This window comes from Chlorocebus sabaeus, chromosome 10 (assembly GCF_047675955.1).
Source record: "Chlorocebus sabaeus isolate Y175 chromosome 10, mChlSab1.0.hap1, whole genome shotgun sequence".
NCBI classification, from domain to species: Eukaryota; Metazoa; Chordata; class Mammalia; order Primates; family Cercopithecidae; genus Chlorocebus; species Chlorocebus sabaeus.
In genome coordinates this window covers 47196900-47212815 of record NC_132913.1, presented here as the reverse complement: position 1 = coordinate 47212815, position 15916 = coordinate 47196900, and the positions used below count along the sequence as shown (strand labels likewise).

Below are 15916 nucleotides of genomic sequence, written 5' to 3'. Positions count from 1 at the left end.
AAAAAAGCTCTTAAAAAATATTTTTCTTTCCTTAATATGGCCCAAAACTCTCACCCAAAATGTTTCCATGAACCTTGAGTGATTCCATTTGGCATCCAGTGATGTCTTTCTTATTTTCTCCCCCCTGGAGAAGAGAATTTGAGACCACAGCAAGGGACCCAGGAGAATTGCAGTTCTAACAGGTGAATCAGGAAGATTTCTAAATGTAAGGGCTATTTCTTACTCTTCTGGAGATCTTAGCCATTCCATTTCCATTAATAAATCATTAAGCATTTTATTAATTAAACGAAATCTTACCTATCATTCACCATGTGCAGATACATCATAGGCTTTCTGGTGGGTCCCAAAAACAAAATCTTAAACTTTGGTGGGAAAAGCAAAAACACATATATGTTAACTAACAGTATAGACAATAATGTGTTAAAAGAATTGTGCCAGTAAACTAAGACTTGTGTTTCACTCATTTCCCACACTCTCCTCTTACTTTTCCTTTATAGATTAAACGTCTTTGTATGTGTGTACGTACACCTCTTTAAAAACTTGTGGAAACATTAGAAAATATCACAAAATTAGTCACTTTCATTAACAGTTTTTGATGCCAGTTTTTTCAAATATTATTGCATATGTAGTCCATGTTTATTTTAGAATAATTTGTAAAATTCAGGTATATAGAAAGAAAAACCAATGAAAAAGTTCCCATCATTCTGTAATCCAGAGATAACTGTGTTTCTCTGCCAAAACATATAAATGCATGTGTACATACATAGTATATATAAAAAATGGTATTATATGAAAACATGGCAGCAGCCAGGCGCAGGGCTCACACTTGTAATCCCAGCACTTTGGGAAGCCAAGACGGGTGGATCAGTTGAGGCCAAGAGTTTGAGACCAGCCTGGTCAACATGGTGAAACCCTCTCTCTACTAAAAATACAAAAATTTGCCAGATGTGGTAGCATGCACCCGTAGTCCCAGCTACTAAGGAGACTGAGGCAGGAGAATCACTTGAACCTGGGAGGTGGAGGATACAGTGAGCCAAGATCATGCCATGGCACTCCAGCCCGGGCGGCAGAACCAGACTCCATATCAAAATACATAAATACATAAATAAAAAATAAAAATAAATAAAAACATGGCAGCTATTGCACAGTGGTTAGGAGAGCAGGGAGCCACCTGGATTTGAATCCTGCCTCTACCACTTGAGTAGCAGGGTTACTCAAGCAAGTGATTTAACTGCTCTGTGCCTCAATTTCCCCCTCCATCAAGTGGAAATTATAATAATGCAAATTCCTGGTGTCTATTACATATTTTAATACAGGTGAAATCATAGAAAAGTGCCTGGCACACATAACAAACACTCAGTGTGTGTTAACCATTTAACAACAACTATGTACACAGTTTGGTAATCTGGTTATTTTATTTACCTGCATATAATGAACATTTGCCTGTATCTATAAATATAGATCTACATAATAATTTTTAATGGTTACATAGTAGTATAGGTTAGTGGTAATACATTGATCAAATCTCCTTTTACTAGAGATATATTGATGAAACCATTTGGTTTTTATTTATTTATTTGTTGACATTATAAACCATCCCTGCACATAGCTTTGTGCATACCTCCCCAAATATTTTTTTATAAGTTTGCAGAAGTGGGTTCACTGGATGGAAAAGTAAGCACGCTTTAAAGCTTTTGTAAGTCATTAATATCTTCCAGAAGGATTGTAAGAAATGAATGAGCAATGTGTGCCCACCCTTTCCCCACAGCTGTGCAAAAGTCAGAAATTATTATTGAATTTGATTTGAGTAAGTCATAGTGCAGGAAAACATCAATTTTCAAAATCATTATAAGCCTGACATGGTTTTCATATAAAAGTTTACATGCCATTTATGAATTACAATTATCTATCTGAACTGCCAGGATCTGTCATGAGACGGTCTGGATTTATTCATCAAATTTGAATAACAATTTAAAAAAATAAGACATGTCAGGGACTTTGCTTTAACTACCTCAGTTCTATAATTAGTCTTTGGGAATTGTTTGGAAAAACAGAAGTCTGTTCATAAAGACAGAAACCTGTTCGTTCCAACCAAGGTATTTTTTAATGATGAAAATAATCTAATGCTTCTTGCTAATTCTGGTGAAAATGTACTATGGTACAAGGAATTATCTAAGCTGTCATGAATGCCAAGAAATATCCAAAGGAATTTAAATTCGAGTTTCTTATTACAGTATTGTGGGCCAGCTTAGTCCTAAAGATAAATAGATGGTTTTTTGTGCCTTCAGACACAGATTATAAATTGCACAATGATTTTTTATCTGCATTATTGAAACAATTGCACAATGGATATTCAAAATAATTCTAAGATAAGAATAATTCACGTTTTAATATTTTAACTAGATTTTAAAATATCACTTGGCACTTGCCTGGATGTGAAATGTGAAAATTTCTCCCTGCCTTGTCAATCCATTTCACTTCTTATCATCATAAGACCTGCTAAATGATTTAATCAAATGGTGCTATTGAAAGGAATAATCAAATGGACATTAGAAAGAGATTCCATGTGAATGCCATGGAAACTTGGAAGGGTGAAACCCACGTATAGGATGCTGTTTCTGTTTATTGATTTCTGGGGATATCAAAATTATAAAGCACCTTTTTCTCTTTTCCTAAATGGGTTAGGCTCTTTGAGTTTTTCACAATTGTATTGAAATGTCTAGTCACTGAGGATGCTGCAGCCTTGTTATATGACTACAATGACCTTCACAACGTGGGTAATCATACAGTCTATCATCCAAACTGAGACTCTTTTGATAGTAAAAGGGACTGCGATTAATAATTATTCTGGAACTACCAGCATGAACCACGAGCTTTCCAGGAAAACGGGGGCATACGGTCACCCTGTTTATAACTCTTATCCGTCAGGGTCTTAATCTCAGGCAGGACCCCTGCATCTGACTAAAAATGCATTGGGCTCTGAAGCAGGTGAATTGTAAGCGAACAATGCTCTCCTTTGTAGATTGAACGAGTAAATGGCAACATTTCAAAGCGTCACAAAATTGCCACTTTCATTACATTTCTGATACTGGGTTTTGGTTCCCCCCACCCTATTTTTACTGCACAATTAGTACCTATTTGTTCTGGAAGAATGTTTAAAATTTAGGTGCACAGAAAGAAAAACTGAAGAAAAATTCCCATAATTCTATAATTTTGATAACTATGTTTTTCTGCACGTCAATGCACGTTTTTATTCATAGTGTCTTTAACAAACATGGTATTGCGTTAAACCGAGAGTTGTTGTGGACTGGTTAAGAGGAGGGGCCACAGAGCCAGCCTGCCATAAAATCTTCTTCCACCTCAAGCTGTGGAAGCAGCGTCTAGTTTGCACTGCACACAGCCTTAGGTCCCAACCTGCTAGGGATGCCCCGAGACACTCTGGTCCCTCCTGCTGAGCAGACAACTCCTAGTGGCTCTCACACTGTACACCCCTCCCTGATCTACTCCAGCACACTTTTTACCTTTGAAGATGTGTCTCTGTTCACCTTCTGGGAGTGACCCTGCACACCTCCTCCTCCACTCTATAAAACCTTTAAGTTCATGAGCTCACTCAAGTAAGATGGCCTCAAGTGTGCAACCATGCACCCTTGTCTAGATTGACAACCCTGAAAGGCAACATTTCTGGGTACTCGCATGAAGCATTCAAGGTTGAAAAACAGCTGTCAGTGAGCCTGCTCTGTTTCTCAAGATGGTGGGAGCCTGCTTTATCACTCAGAAGCACCACGTGCATTCTGTGCACCTTTCCTATCATTGACTGGGATTAATTTCTGACTCCGTGATCCAGGAATAGGAGAACAAGAAAGATGTGTAACACTGGATTTTTTTTTTTTTTTTTTTTTGAAGCTTCATAATTTTCATTTCAGAGCACATAAGCAGTAAGGCAGTGGAGGTGTGGATCGGTCTCAATCAGCTGGATGAACACTCTGGCTGGCAGTGGTCTGATGGAACACCGCTCAACTACCTAAATTGGAGCCCAGGTACCCGCAGTGTTTTCTTTGCCTTTGTCACATGACATCATCCTGCAGCCTTACACCGCAGCGTTTCCCATGCACATAGGATATGCTTTTTTGAGAGTAGTTTATAAACATTTTTTAAGCTGACTGAATTCTTTTAAGGCAAGCTTTTCCAAACAAGAAAATAGAGTCCAGGAAGATAAGCTTTTTAGCCAAAGTTGCAGGAGAATTTGGGTACAAGCCAAGATTCCAGTCTGCTGCTTTAAAAATAGCTACAAATTGCAAAGTATCTCTCTACTTTAAGATAGTAAAATTGGGTCTTTTGGAATCTTTGGGAAATCATTTAATTGACATGCCTGGACTGTAACTGCAAAATCATGGATAACATCTTATAGGATATAACATCTTTACAGGATTTACTATATATGACAAGTAGAAAGGCTATCCCCTTGATGCTGAAACTACATTTCAATATATATTAAACTAGCTGCTTTTGCTTCTAATATTAAACACACTCTTTGTATTTTCAGAGGTAAATTTTGAGCCATTTGTTGAAAATCACTGTGGAACATTTAGTTCATTTATGCCAAGTGCCTGGAGGGGTCGGGATTGTGAGTCCACCTTGCCATATATATGTAAAAAATATCTAAACCACACTGATCATGAAATAGTTGGTAAGTGTTTTTATTTTAAGTTGTTCTTAGGTGTTGTTTACTTGTCCTCTCAATATATGCAAATTTCTCTAATGTTTACTAATAATTCATAATGTAAACTTAGCTAAATCTAGTTTATATTTACATGAAAAAATGTGTAACTAGATAATATCTGCTATGTCAAAGGGACTGTGATTTTAACAAATGCATTTAGGTTTTTACTAAAAAACTGAAATAAACTGAGCATGGCAAACATTTTCTTCCTCTCTTCTAAAAAATTTGCACTCTTAGTCATTCTGTATTAGAAAAATAAGATACATTTCTTTTTCTATTCTAGTTTTGAGTTTTATTTATTGTTCCCCTAGAAATTAAACATAATTTAAAAAACAATTTTATATAATTATTTACTTCATTGATTTTCTAGCACACTCTGAATCTCTTATTAGTAACACACCCTCCTCCCTGAAATCACATGCAGGACTTTTTAGATGGAGTTAATACTTAAATAATATCTAATCACAGTCTACTACCAGAAGTCCAATTATTTCTGTTTTCAGGTCTATAACCTCTTTCTAGTTTCTCTGAGAATTAATGTCTTAACTCCAAATGTAGAGATAAAAATATAACTTTTTTTTTTTTTCTTTTGAGATGGAGTCTTGCTCTGTGGTCCAGGCTGGAGTGCAGTGGCACAATCTCAGTTCACTGCAATCTCCGCCCTCCTGCTTCACTCTCCCGAGTAGCTGGGAGTACAGGCGCCCGCCACTACGCCTGGCTAATTTTTTGTATATTTAGTAGAGATGGAGTTTCACCGTGTTAGCCAGGATGGTCTCGATCTCCTGACCTCGTGATCTACCCTCCTCGGCCTCCCAAAGTTCTGGGATTACAGGCATGAGCCACCGCGCCTGGCCAATATAACCATCTTATAAATAATCATTGCAAAAATATTAGAAAAACTCTAGATTTAAAATAATAAGCTGAATTATCATTTTTAAATATTGTCTCTGACAATCGGGTTTTAACTTTCATTTTCCTTTAAATAGCTAAGCCGAGAAGTTTTGTAGAATATGGGGTACAAGTTAGGGAAAAAAGAAGCATCTTGCCATTTTTTAATGTAGAGATTTGTCCATTATTTCAGGAATTTGCTGAAATTGCTACCACCTGTTATTGTCCTTTTCCCTCCCTCTCTTCCTTCTTTCATATTCCTTTCTCTATTCCTTCTCTCTTCATTTTTTCTTTCTTTCTTATGCCATATTGCATTCCCTCCTGCCACCCTTCATTTCTTCTGTTATATTTATCCTTCTGGTCTGCTAATTGAGGTCAGAAGACCAGAAATGGGAGTAGTTAAGTTAGCTTGTTTGGATTATTTGCTTTGCTTCAAGTTCAACACATTCTTCTGCGGATCGATTGAAGTCTTGCTTTTGTGACCCAGGCTGGAATGCAATGGCGCGATCTCAGATCAGTGCAACCTCTGGCTCCCAGGTTCAAGCAATTCTGCCTCAGCCTCCCAAGTAGCTGGGATTACAGGCGCCTACCACCACGCCCAGCTAATTTTTGTATTTTTAGTAGAAACGGGGTTTCACCATGTTCACCAGGCTGGTCTCGAACTCCTGACCTGAGGCTATCCATCTGCCTCGGCCTCCCAAAGTGCTGGGATTACAGGCGTGAGCCACCACGGGCAACCTAAAATTCCAAGTTTAAAAGGGGTGTCATGAGTACTTTTTTAGGCTGAAAACCATTGGGGTCAATGATATACAAAATTCTAACACTCTTTGGCCATGATTCCAATTGCTGTCAGAGTCCTAGAAACAATTTTAAAAGAATGTTTTGTTTCCCACAGTGAAATCATATTTAGTTTAAATTCATTCTTAATGGAGGCACCTCATTGTGGTTAATAAAATAAGGCAAAAAATGCCATCATCAGATAGGGGACAGTCTCGCGAGAAAGGAAACCCAACATATAGCATGTGCATCACCACTGCCCTCCAATGTCCAAGCATCATGGCACTGTGTTCCTGAAAGCCCCACCTGGTGTCCGTATCAGCCCAGAGCAACACCGTGGACACTCAAGACTTGTCTTCAAAGTGAAACCTATTTGTCATCCCCATTTTAGAGGAAGTCGTCAGAGTTTTAGGCTCTTTTCAGCTGGGGATAAATATCTACCTCACCCATACACTATGTATAAAATCCCTGAAATATCATTTAAATTGTATTCCATAATACTTCTTTTAAATGTAAAAAGGTTTCAAAAATGACCAGCTTTGTTAGATTTTATACCTAGTCCCAACACCCTGCTTTCATTGTATGTGCTTTGTCAAGTCTCTTTACTTCTTTGGTTTTGTTGTTGTTGTTTGTTTTACTTTTTTACTATTTTTAAAAATAAAATTTACTATATATGTTCAAAGTATACAATATGATGTCATAGGATATATATATATATAGTAAAATGGTTATTTTAGTGACACAAATTAACACATGCATCATCTCATTTAGTTACCCGTTTCCCCCACTGTGACAAGAGCAACTATAGTTTACTCATTTATCAAGAATCCTGAATACACTATATTAACTATAGTCCTCATGCTGTACAGTAGACCTTTAGACTTGTTCATCCTACAGATATGCTACTTGTATCCTTTTTCCTACCTCAGCTCATTTTCTCTCTTTGACTCCTAGTAACCTTTTATCCGTTCAGCCATTCTGTGTTTTGATTAGATAATTTAATCCATTTGCATTCAGAGTAATGATTGATAGGTAAAGACTTACTATTGCCATTTTGTTCATTGTTTTCTGCTTGTTTTATAGATTCTTTTTTCTTTCTTCCTCTCTTATTGTTTACCTTTGTGATTTGGTGATTTTTTTGTGTGTGTGGTGCTAAATTTCGATTCCTTTCTCTTTATCAGTTGTGTATCTGCTATAGTTTTTTTTTTTCTTTGTGGTTATCATATGGCTTACATAAAACATCTTGCAGTTATAATGGACTGTTTTACACTGATAACTGCTTAACTTTAGTTGCATACAATCACTCTAGATTTTTACCCTACCTCCAATAGTTAAAATTTTGATGTCACTATTTACATCTTTTAATATTGTGTATTTCTTAATTTATTGTAGCTATAGTTACGTTTTAGCATTTTGGTTGTTTATTTATTTACTTACTTATTTATTTATGTTTTAGAGACAGGGTCTTGCTCTGTTGCCCAGGCTGGAGTATGGTGGCATGATCGTAGCTAAACCTCCTGGGTTCAACTAATCCTCCCACCTCAGCCTCCCAAAGTGCTGGGATTACAGCCATGAGCCACTGTGCCCAACCTATTTTTGGCAATTTTGACTTTAATCTTCATACTGGAGATATAAATGATTTACAGACCACCATTACAGTATTTGAACATTCTGAATTTGACTATATACTTACCTCCAAGGAAGAAGGGGTACTCTGGAGGTTTGGCTCCAGGGAACAGGGCACGGCTGTAATTTGGGAACCAGAACCAGTATGGCACTGTGGCAACTCCAGCTCTTGGGGTGAAGCACCAGGCAGTGGTGACTCCGGACCCTGGGATGGTGGGACACAGCAGAATCTCAGACTCTGTGAGGTCAGGTTCAGTAGCAACAAGGACCCAGGAATGGTGGCATATAGCTATGGCCTATTTCCTGGGGGGCAAGGAGCAGCAAAATGATGACTCCTCTCCCGGGGAAGGTGGGGTGCCTCAGCAGTTCAGGCTTTGTGGGACTAGTCCAGTTCCAGGAAAGCAGGGTGCTACAGCTGTTTGGCCTGGAGGGCAGGATGTCCCAGCCTTGCCAATGCTGTTTCCGTTGGATGCAGGGTACCACATCAGCCAAGCTCCACGAGGCACAGCTGCTCAGCTCAGCCAAGGCACCCATTCCCCCATGAGATGAGGCTGCTTCAGCTTAGGTGCTGGGGGGTATGACTGCTTTGGGCAGCTAAAGCACTGTTTCCCCTGGATTTGGGAGCCACTTCAGCTCAGGTGCCAGAAGTGCGACTGCTCTCGGCAGCCAGGGCAGGGATTCCCTGGGAGGCAGGGCGCCACTTCAGCACACATACTGGGGAATATGACTACTCTGGGAGGCCAAGGCACCATTTCTTTGGAGGCAGGGTGATAAGCCAGCTCAGGCTCTGAGGGGCATGGCACAGCAACAAACAGGAAAGGTAAATAGAGCAGCTCATGGCAACTTGGCCACGCCAGGTAGAGTGAGAGCCCCACAGCAATTTGGCATGGGGTTGGTGGGCCACGAGGTAGAAGTGGTGCAGTGGTTACAAAGCCTCAAGGATGGAGAGGTGCTGTGGCTACTCACTACCAGAGCAGAACATGACATTCTAGCAGTGGTTCTTTTTTCAAGATGGTGCAGCACAATAGCCCCATAGGCCACAGAGAGACAGGGTACAGCGTCAGAACTTTCTCTGGGGCAAGCATAGTCCTGTAGACTCCAGGCAGCCCCCTCAACTGGGCTTAGTGCCTGTGAAGGCTGCAGGGGTCCCCAGTAGCAACGACTGTAGGTGACCCTGGTGGTGTTGGAGGCTGCTGGGGTCCTCTTGCTCATCCTTTCCTTACAGGGAGAAGTCTCTCCTGGCTCTAAGCTGCTTCCAACGGGGACTGGGGGAGATTGTGGGGGTGGGGGTGGCAAGGGTTTCTGTGCTCCATGTTGTTTCTGCTACTCCCTTAATGTGCTCCAGCACTCTCCTTCAGCTGTCTTTGTGAAAATGTAATCATTTATTCGTTGCTTTGGCTGTTCCTATAGCAGGGATGAGTGCCAGGTTTTACCAGAAAGGGGTCCCAATCCAGACCCCAAGAAAGAATTGGAGGCGAATCCATAAAAAGAAAGCAAGTTTATCAGGAAAGTAAAGGAATAAAGATTGGCTACTCCAGAGGCCGAGCAGCAGCTTGGGCTATTCAGCTGATTACACTTACAGTTCTTTCTCGATTATATGCTAAACAAGGGGTAGATTATTCATGAGTTTTCTGGGAAAGGAGTATACCATTTCCGGAAATGAGGGATCCTCCCCTTTTTAGAACATATAGGGTAACTTCCTGATGTTGCCATGGCTTGTAAACTGTCATAGCAGTGTCTTTTAGCATGCTAATGCATTATAATTAGCATATAATGAGCCGCTAGGATCACCAGAGCTCACTTTCCTCACCATCTTGGTTTTGATGAGTTTTGGCCAGCTTCTTTACTGCAGCTTGTTTTATCAGCAAGGTCTTTGTGACCTGTATTTTGTGTTGACTTTCTGTCTCATCTTGTAGAATGCCTGACCTCCTGGAAATGCAGCTCAGTAGGTCTCAGCCTTATTTTACTCAGCCCCTAAACAAGATGGAGTTGCTGTTGTTCAAAGGCTTCTGACACAGGTGTCGCTATCGGCCATTTTGCTGCCATCCCTCCTCTCCTTACTTCTTCGTACCTTCACTAGCTCCTCTGGAAAATGAAATACTGAGGTTCATTTTATCCTAGATCTAGATCCAGATCATAGATTAGACCCTTCTCAACTCTGAAGATCTAGAATTCCATGATATATGTCATTTTGTATATTTCTGTTTTTCACATTTTTAAAGTAATCATATTAATGGCAATTTACATAAACTGTAATAAGTAATGTTAAAATAATTGTGGAAAATGACATTGTTTTTTGTTGGTTTAAAAAGAAAAAGATGCGTGGAAATATTATGCTACCTACTGTGAGCCTGGCTGGAATCCCTACAATCGTAATTGCTACAAACTTCAGAAAGAAGAAAAGACCTGGCATAAGGCTTTGCGTTCTTGTCAGGCTGATAACAGTGCATTAATAGATATAACCTCATTAGCAGAGGTGGAGTTTCTTGTAACCCTCCTTGGAGATGGTGAGTCCCAGCTGCCTTTGGTTTAAGAGGTATAAAATATAATGTAGTAACTACTTTTATTAGTAGAGTTGAAAAGAAATTTAAGTTATTTAAAAGTGGTTATTCATGACACATACATTTAAAGTTTCTAAATGTTATTCAGGAGTTCAAATTTATTGGATTTTTACAAAATACATGTTCAGAAACTTCGTAACATCTTCATATATGCCACATTTATTAGATGATTTTTAACTTTTTTGTGAAGTAGGAAAGTTCATTTCCTAAAACTTCTAGTGAAAAACCTAAACCTGTAATTTAGCTTTATGGCCGCTAGATAGCAGTAGTGTGTTGTTATCATGTAATCCACATACTAAAGGGAACCCCTTAGGCAAATAATTGGATTTAAACAATTTTAGCCGGTGAACATGGGTAATTTATTTGGTGAGGTGATGTTCAGACTGTTCCCCATGTATAGGAGTTTTAGGCTCCTGGCTTCCACCCAGCCTGAGTCCATCAGAGTTGGCTTGCTCTTCAATGTGTCATGCATTTGACATAGACTTCTGCTGAAAAAATACTGAAATTATTTATTTCATTTTTCAGTTTTTAAAAATACAAAAAAAATTTCCAGGATCTACTTTGATGACATTTTCAATTGTTAGGTTTTAGTATGGAGTGAAAACATGCGTCCTTCTCTGTTATTTTTCCTAATCTTTTGCATTTGGGATTAAAGAACCCTGTGGGCTGCTTATCTCAATAAGGGCACTTACACATCTCTTTCAGCCACATAGGGTTCTTTCCTACCTAGACTGTCAAGTTTTAATTCCTTTTCCAGCAACTCCACTTCAATTCCTTTAAGAGGTTTTGCTCCTTTTTTCTCATGGCAGAAAAAAGAAAAAGGAAAAAACATACTTTAAAAAATAGGTTTAAGAGGTACAGGTGAGTATTTCTTACATGCATATATTGCAGTGGTGAAGTCTGGCCTCTTAGCGGTTCCATCACCCAGATAGTGAACATTGTACCCAACAGGTGATTTTTCAACCCTCAGCCTCACCCCTACCAACTTTTGGAGTCTCCAGTGTTTATTATCCTGCTCCGTATCTCCATGTGTCCCCATTGTTTAGCTCCCACCTATAAATGAGAACATGCAGTATTTGATGTTCTGAGTTATTTCACTTAGCAGAATCACCTCAAGTGCTACCTGTGTGCAAAAGACATGATTTCATTCTTTTCTATGGCTGAGTAGTATTCCGTGATGTATGTGTGTGTGTATATATATGCATATATATGTGTATATATGTGTATATATATGCATATATATGTATATATGTGTATATATATGTGTGTGTGTATATATATATATAACCATATTTTGTTTATCCAGCCCTCCTCTGATGGATACTTACATGATTCCATCTTTGCTATTGTGAATAATGCTGTGATAAACATATGAGTACAGGTGTCTTTTTGATATGATTTTTTTCCCTTTGGGTATATATCCAGTAGTGAGATTGCTGGATTGAATGGTAGTTCTATGTTTAGTTCTTTGAGTAATCCCCATACTGTTTTCCATAAAGGTTGTACTAATTTACATTCCCACCAATAATGTATAAGTGTTCCTTTTTTTGCATCCTCACCAACATCTGTTGGGGGGAAAAGAAAAAAACTTATCTTTAAGCTAGACTATCATTAAAAGTTTGTTTCATGCCCTTTTCATAATCCAATGGGTCTTCCTATTTTTCCTTTCTCTAGGCAGAAGCAAAACCAGACTTTTCAGATCTACTTAACGTACATACACGATTCTAGCAGAAATCAGAGCCCCAGGAATCCAACTTGCTTAGGCTTTGTTGTTGCATTGGCTTTGGCTCACACTCTGCCTCACTTATAAGGCCTATATCAAGCAGATCTGGATATTATGGGAGTGTCTTAGTCCATTTTCTATTGATTATTATAGAATACAAAGAAACTGAGTAATTTATAAAGAAAAGAACTTTATTTCCTACAGTTATGGAGGCTGAGAAGTTCAAGGTCAAAGGGCCACATCTGGAGAGGGTCTCCTTGCTGGTGGGGATTCTCTGCAGAGTCCCATGGTGGCACAGGGCATCACATGGAGAGGGGGCTGAGTGTGCTATCTCAGGTCTCTCTTCCTCTTCTTATAAAGCCACCAGTACCATTCCCATGAGAACTAGTTAATCCATTAACCCATTAATCCATTCATCAGGGCAGAGCCTTCATGACCCACTCGACCCTTAGAGGCTCCCCCTCAATATTGCCACGTTGGGGATTAAGTTTCAACCTGAATTTTGGAGAGGACAAACATTCAAACCATAGCAGAGAGGGGAAAATGTTTAAACAGACATTTTATGCCAAGACTTAAACAGATTTCATTATGCAAAGAAATAAAGAAGAAATCACATGTGAAGTGGTATATTTTGGTAGTAACTCCAGGGTGTTATCTCCTTTGCAAATAATAGGATCCCGTAAGTAATTTACATTTATCTCTTACAGAAAATGCATCAGAAACATGGATTGGTTTGAGCAGCAATAAAATTCCAGTTTCCTTTGAATGGTCTAGTGACTCTTCAGTCATCTTTACTAATTGGCACACACTTGAGCCGCAAATTTTTCCAAATAGAAGCCAGCTGTGTGTCTCAGCAGAGCAGTCTGTAAGTCGATTCATTTGTTCAGTGCTCACTTTACTGGTCTTGTACTGAAGGCCACCTATGCTGGAGCCTTGGGCTATGGCAGAGACCAAGACAGGCACAGTCCCTGCTCCTCATGGGCCTTCCATGTTAGAGAGTAAACAAGTACACACAGAAAAAACATGGTAATTATAGTTGTAATGATTGCTCCAAGGAAATATGTGACATGATAGTGAAAAGCTTGGGTTGGGGAAGGACAAGATAGTCACAGAAAGCATTTCTGAAAAGTTGACATTTAAGCTTGGACTTAAAAAAAAAAAAAAAAAACTCTCAGAGAGAAGGGGGAAGAATATTCTAAGCAGAACATGCAGAGGGTAGCAAGTGCAAAGGCCCAAAGACAGACCAAGACTTGCTATGTTGAATTATCAAAAAGGAGACCAGTGGTGAGGAGGTCGTAAGAGACGGGCAGTAGGAATTCTAAAATGCCAGGTTTCTAGACTGTGGTATAGTAATCAATAAAGTGCTTCCAGGAAACACATGGCGTGATCTGATTTACATTTTAAAATTAACTGTGGCTGCTACACAGAAAATGGTTAGGAGAGGGATAAAATGGAAGCAGAAAAGCCAGTTTGGAGGCTACACCAGAGTTGAGTTAGGGTAGTGACTGTGAAGAGAAGTGGACAGATCCAAGTGTGCTTTGGAGAACAGGAGGTGTTGCTAAGTTCGATGCTGGGGTGGGAGAGAGATCGGCTTTTGGCTTGAGCAACCACGGTTTTGGTGGATGGTGGTGCCATTGACTGCCATGATGAAAATGAGGGGAAGAACTGAGGGATGGACGATTACTCTGGAGAGTGATGGTTTTTAAGCTCCTTTATCTTATTCACATAAAAGGATTTAAACAGTATGTGTAACCTCTTTGAAAATTATGGATCAGTGGCAAATCTTGCTCTTTTCCTCATGTGGATGGAGTGGTCCCAGTAGTCTGAACACCACATTCATCCCTATGTTCTAGTCTCTCATTTATCTAAAACATCGGATTATACAGAATTAGTTTAATCCCAAGCCATTTGAATAGTTTATTATGCCTAAAACAGACTTAATCTCTTTGATCAAGATAGCTGCTGAATACAGTGGCTGAGTGTTAGGAGGTTGTTGGGACTTGGTAGATGTCCTTATTCTTCTAACCATCGGGATACTCTGTCAAGTTCCCCCAAGAGGCAGTTTATTAAATGTTACTGACATGGCTTGACAAAGTAATTATGCCAGCCAAACAGGAAGCATTTCTGAGCACTTAACTTTTGTGACATGTTTCATGGTTTCATCTTTTAATGCTAGCACAGACAATTACAATTGTACAGTGCAGTAACAGTTATACATGCTAAGGCCGTGTCTCTCAGCCCCATATGAAGAAGGAGAAACAATACCTCTCAATGTTTGTCTTGGGTCTAGCTCTGCTGAAATCCACCACAATGTTTTGTTTGTTTGTTTGTTTGTTTGTTTGTTTTTGAGACAGAGTCTCACTCTGTCACCCAGGCTGGAGTGCAGTAGTGCGATCTCAGCTCACTGCATCCTCCACTTCCTGGATTCAAGTGATTCTCATGCCTCAGCCTCCCGAGTAGCTGGGTTTACAGGCCTGCACCACCATGCCTGGCTAATTTTTGTATTTTTAGTAGAGGTGGGGTTTCATGTTGCCCATGCTGGTCTCAAACTCCTGGACTCTACCCTCCTTGGCCTCCCAAAGTGTTGAGATTACTGGTGTGGGCCACCGCGCCTGGCCCACCACAGTTTATTCCACAGTATCTGCTGATTTATTGGTTCATTAGTTTTGATATAATTCAGGTGATCATTTCTTATTGACAGGCATGGGTATGTTGCTCTGCAAGTTTACAGAACAGGAACCAGTATTTGGACAGAGATTATTTTAAGAGATTGAGGATAGGTATTAATAGTATTGGACATGTCAGGACAATGCTGCCATAAGTGTAATATTTTGTGGCCCCTTTTCTGGCAACTCAGAAGCTCCTTGAATAGTAGATGTATAAAAAATAACATTTATTTCCTGGAGTAGAACTCAGTATGAATATAATTATTATAATTAACAAGTTAACAAATCACAGTTGACACAAATTTGAATATGAGAGCCTAGGAAACAATTCATTTGTTCTTCCATTCATCTAACAGTTCTTAACTGCAGAATGCCCGACACTATCCTGTAACTGGATGGTTTGCTGGAAGACTCCCTGGGGGAGCGAAGCAGGGCTCCTCTTACGGATGAAGGTGTCAGCTCTGGATGTTATATTTTTCTAAGGGTCATGGAAGGGCTCCACATTCCCCTAAAATTCTAGATGTGTGAAATACCACCTGGAATTTGAATTGTGTAACTTTAGCCTAAGGTTCTGATTTGTGTTATTAAAAAAAATCCTACAGGAAGATAAAATTTTAATCTGTTAGCAATTATTATATCATTATTAATGAAAGATCTGAGAGTAGCCTTCAATAGGATTACAGAAAAACATGAAAGTATCTGCCTAGCATATAAAGAGGAGATGGGGTGGTGCTGTTCGAATTCCTGATGGAGGGATCACTGAAGGGTGAACGTGAATTTCATCTATGCCAGTATTACCTAGGGTGCTTCATGGTAGCTTCTAGGAATTTCCCCAGCATCAGGTAGAAACATGAAAGCAGCAAAGCATTTAATGTAACACTTAGAATTGGTTGAAGAGAGGTATCAGCACTCTCACTTGGTCAGGAGGATGGCTTCATCCCAGTGGTTCTCACAG

General features: G+C 39.4%; 1 protein-coding gene across 5 annotated transcripts in view; it reads left to right on the top strand.

The window, feature by feature from the left end:
- PLA2R1 (phospholipase A2 receptor 1) overlaps nucleotides 1–15916 on the top strand; it is a 125724-nt gene that overhangs the window by 30131 nt on the left and 79677 nt on the right. For all 5 annotated transcript variants that reach the window (XM_007965114.3, XM_038002032.2, XM_007965115.3 and 2 more), the window contains exons 5-8: nucleotides 3924–4037; nucleotides 4544–4687; nucleotides 10324–10518; nucleotides 13003–13160. In XM_007965114.3, the coding sequence (XP_007963305.3) occupies nucleotides 3924–4037; nucleotides 4544–4687; nucleotides 10324–10518; nucleotides 13003–13160 (611 nt within the window). The remainder of the gene's footprint in view (nucleotides 1–3923; nucleotides 4038–4543; nucleotides 4688–10323; nucleotides 10519–13002; nucleotides 13161–15916) is intronic.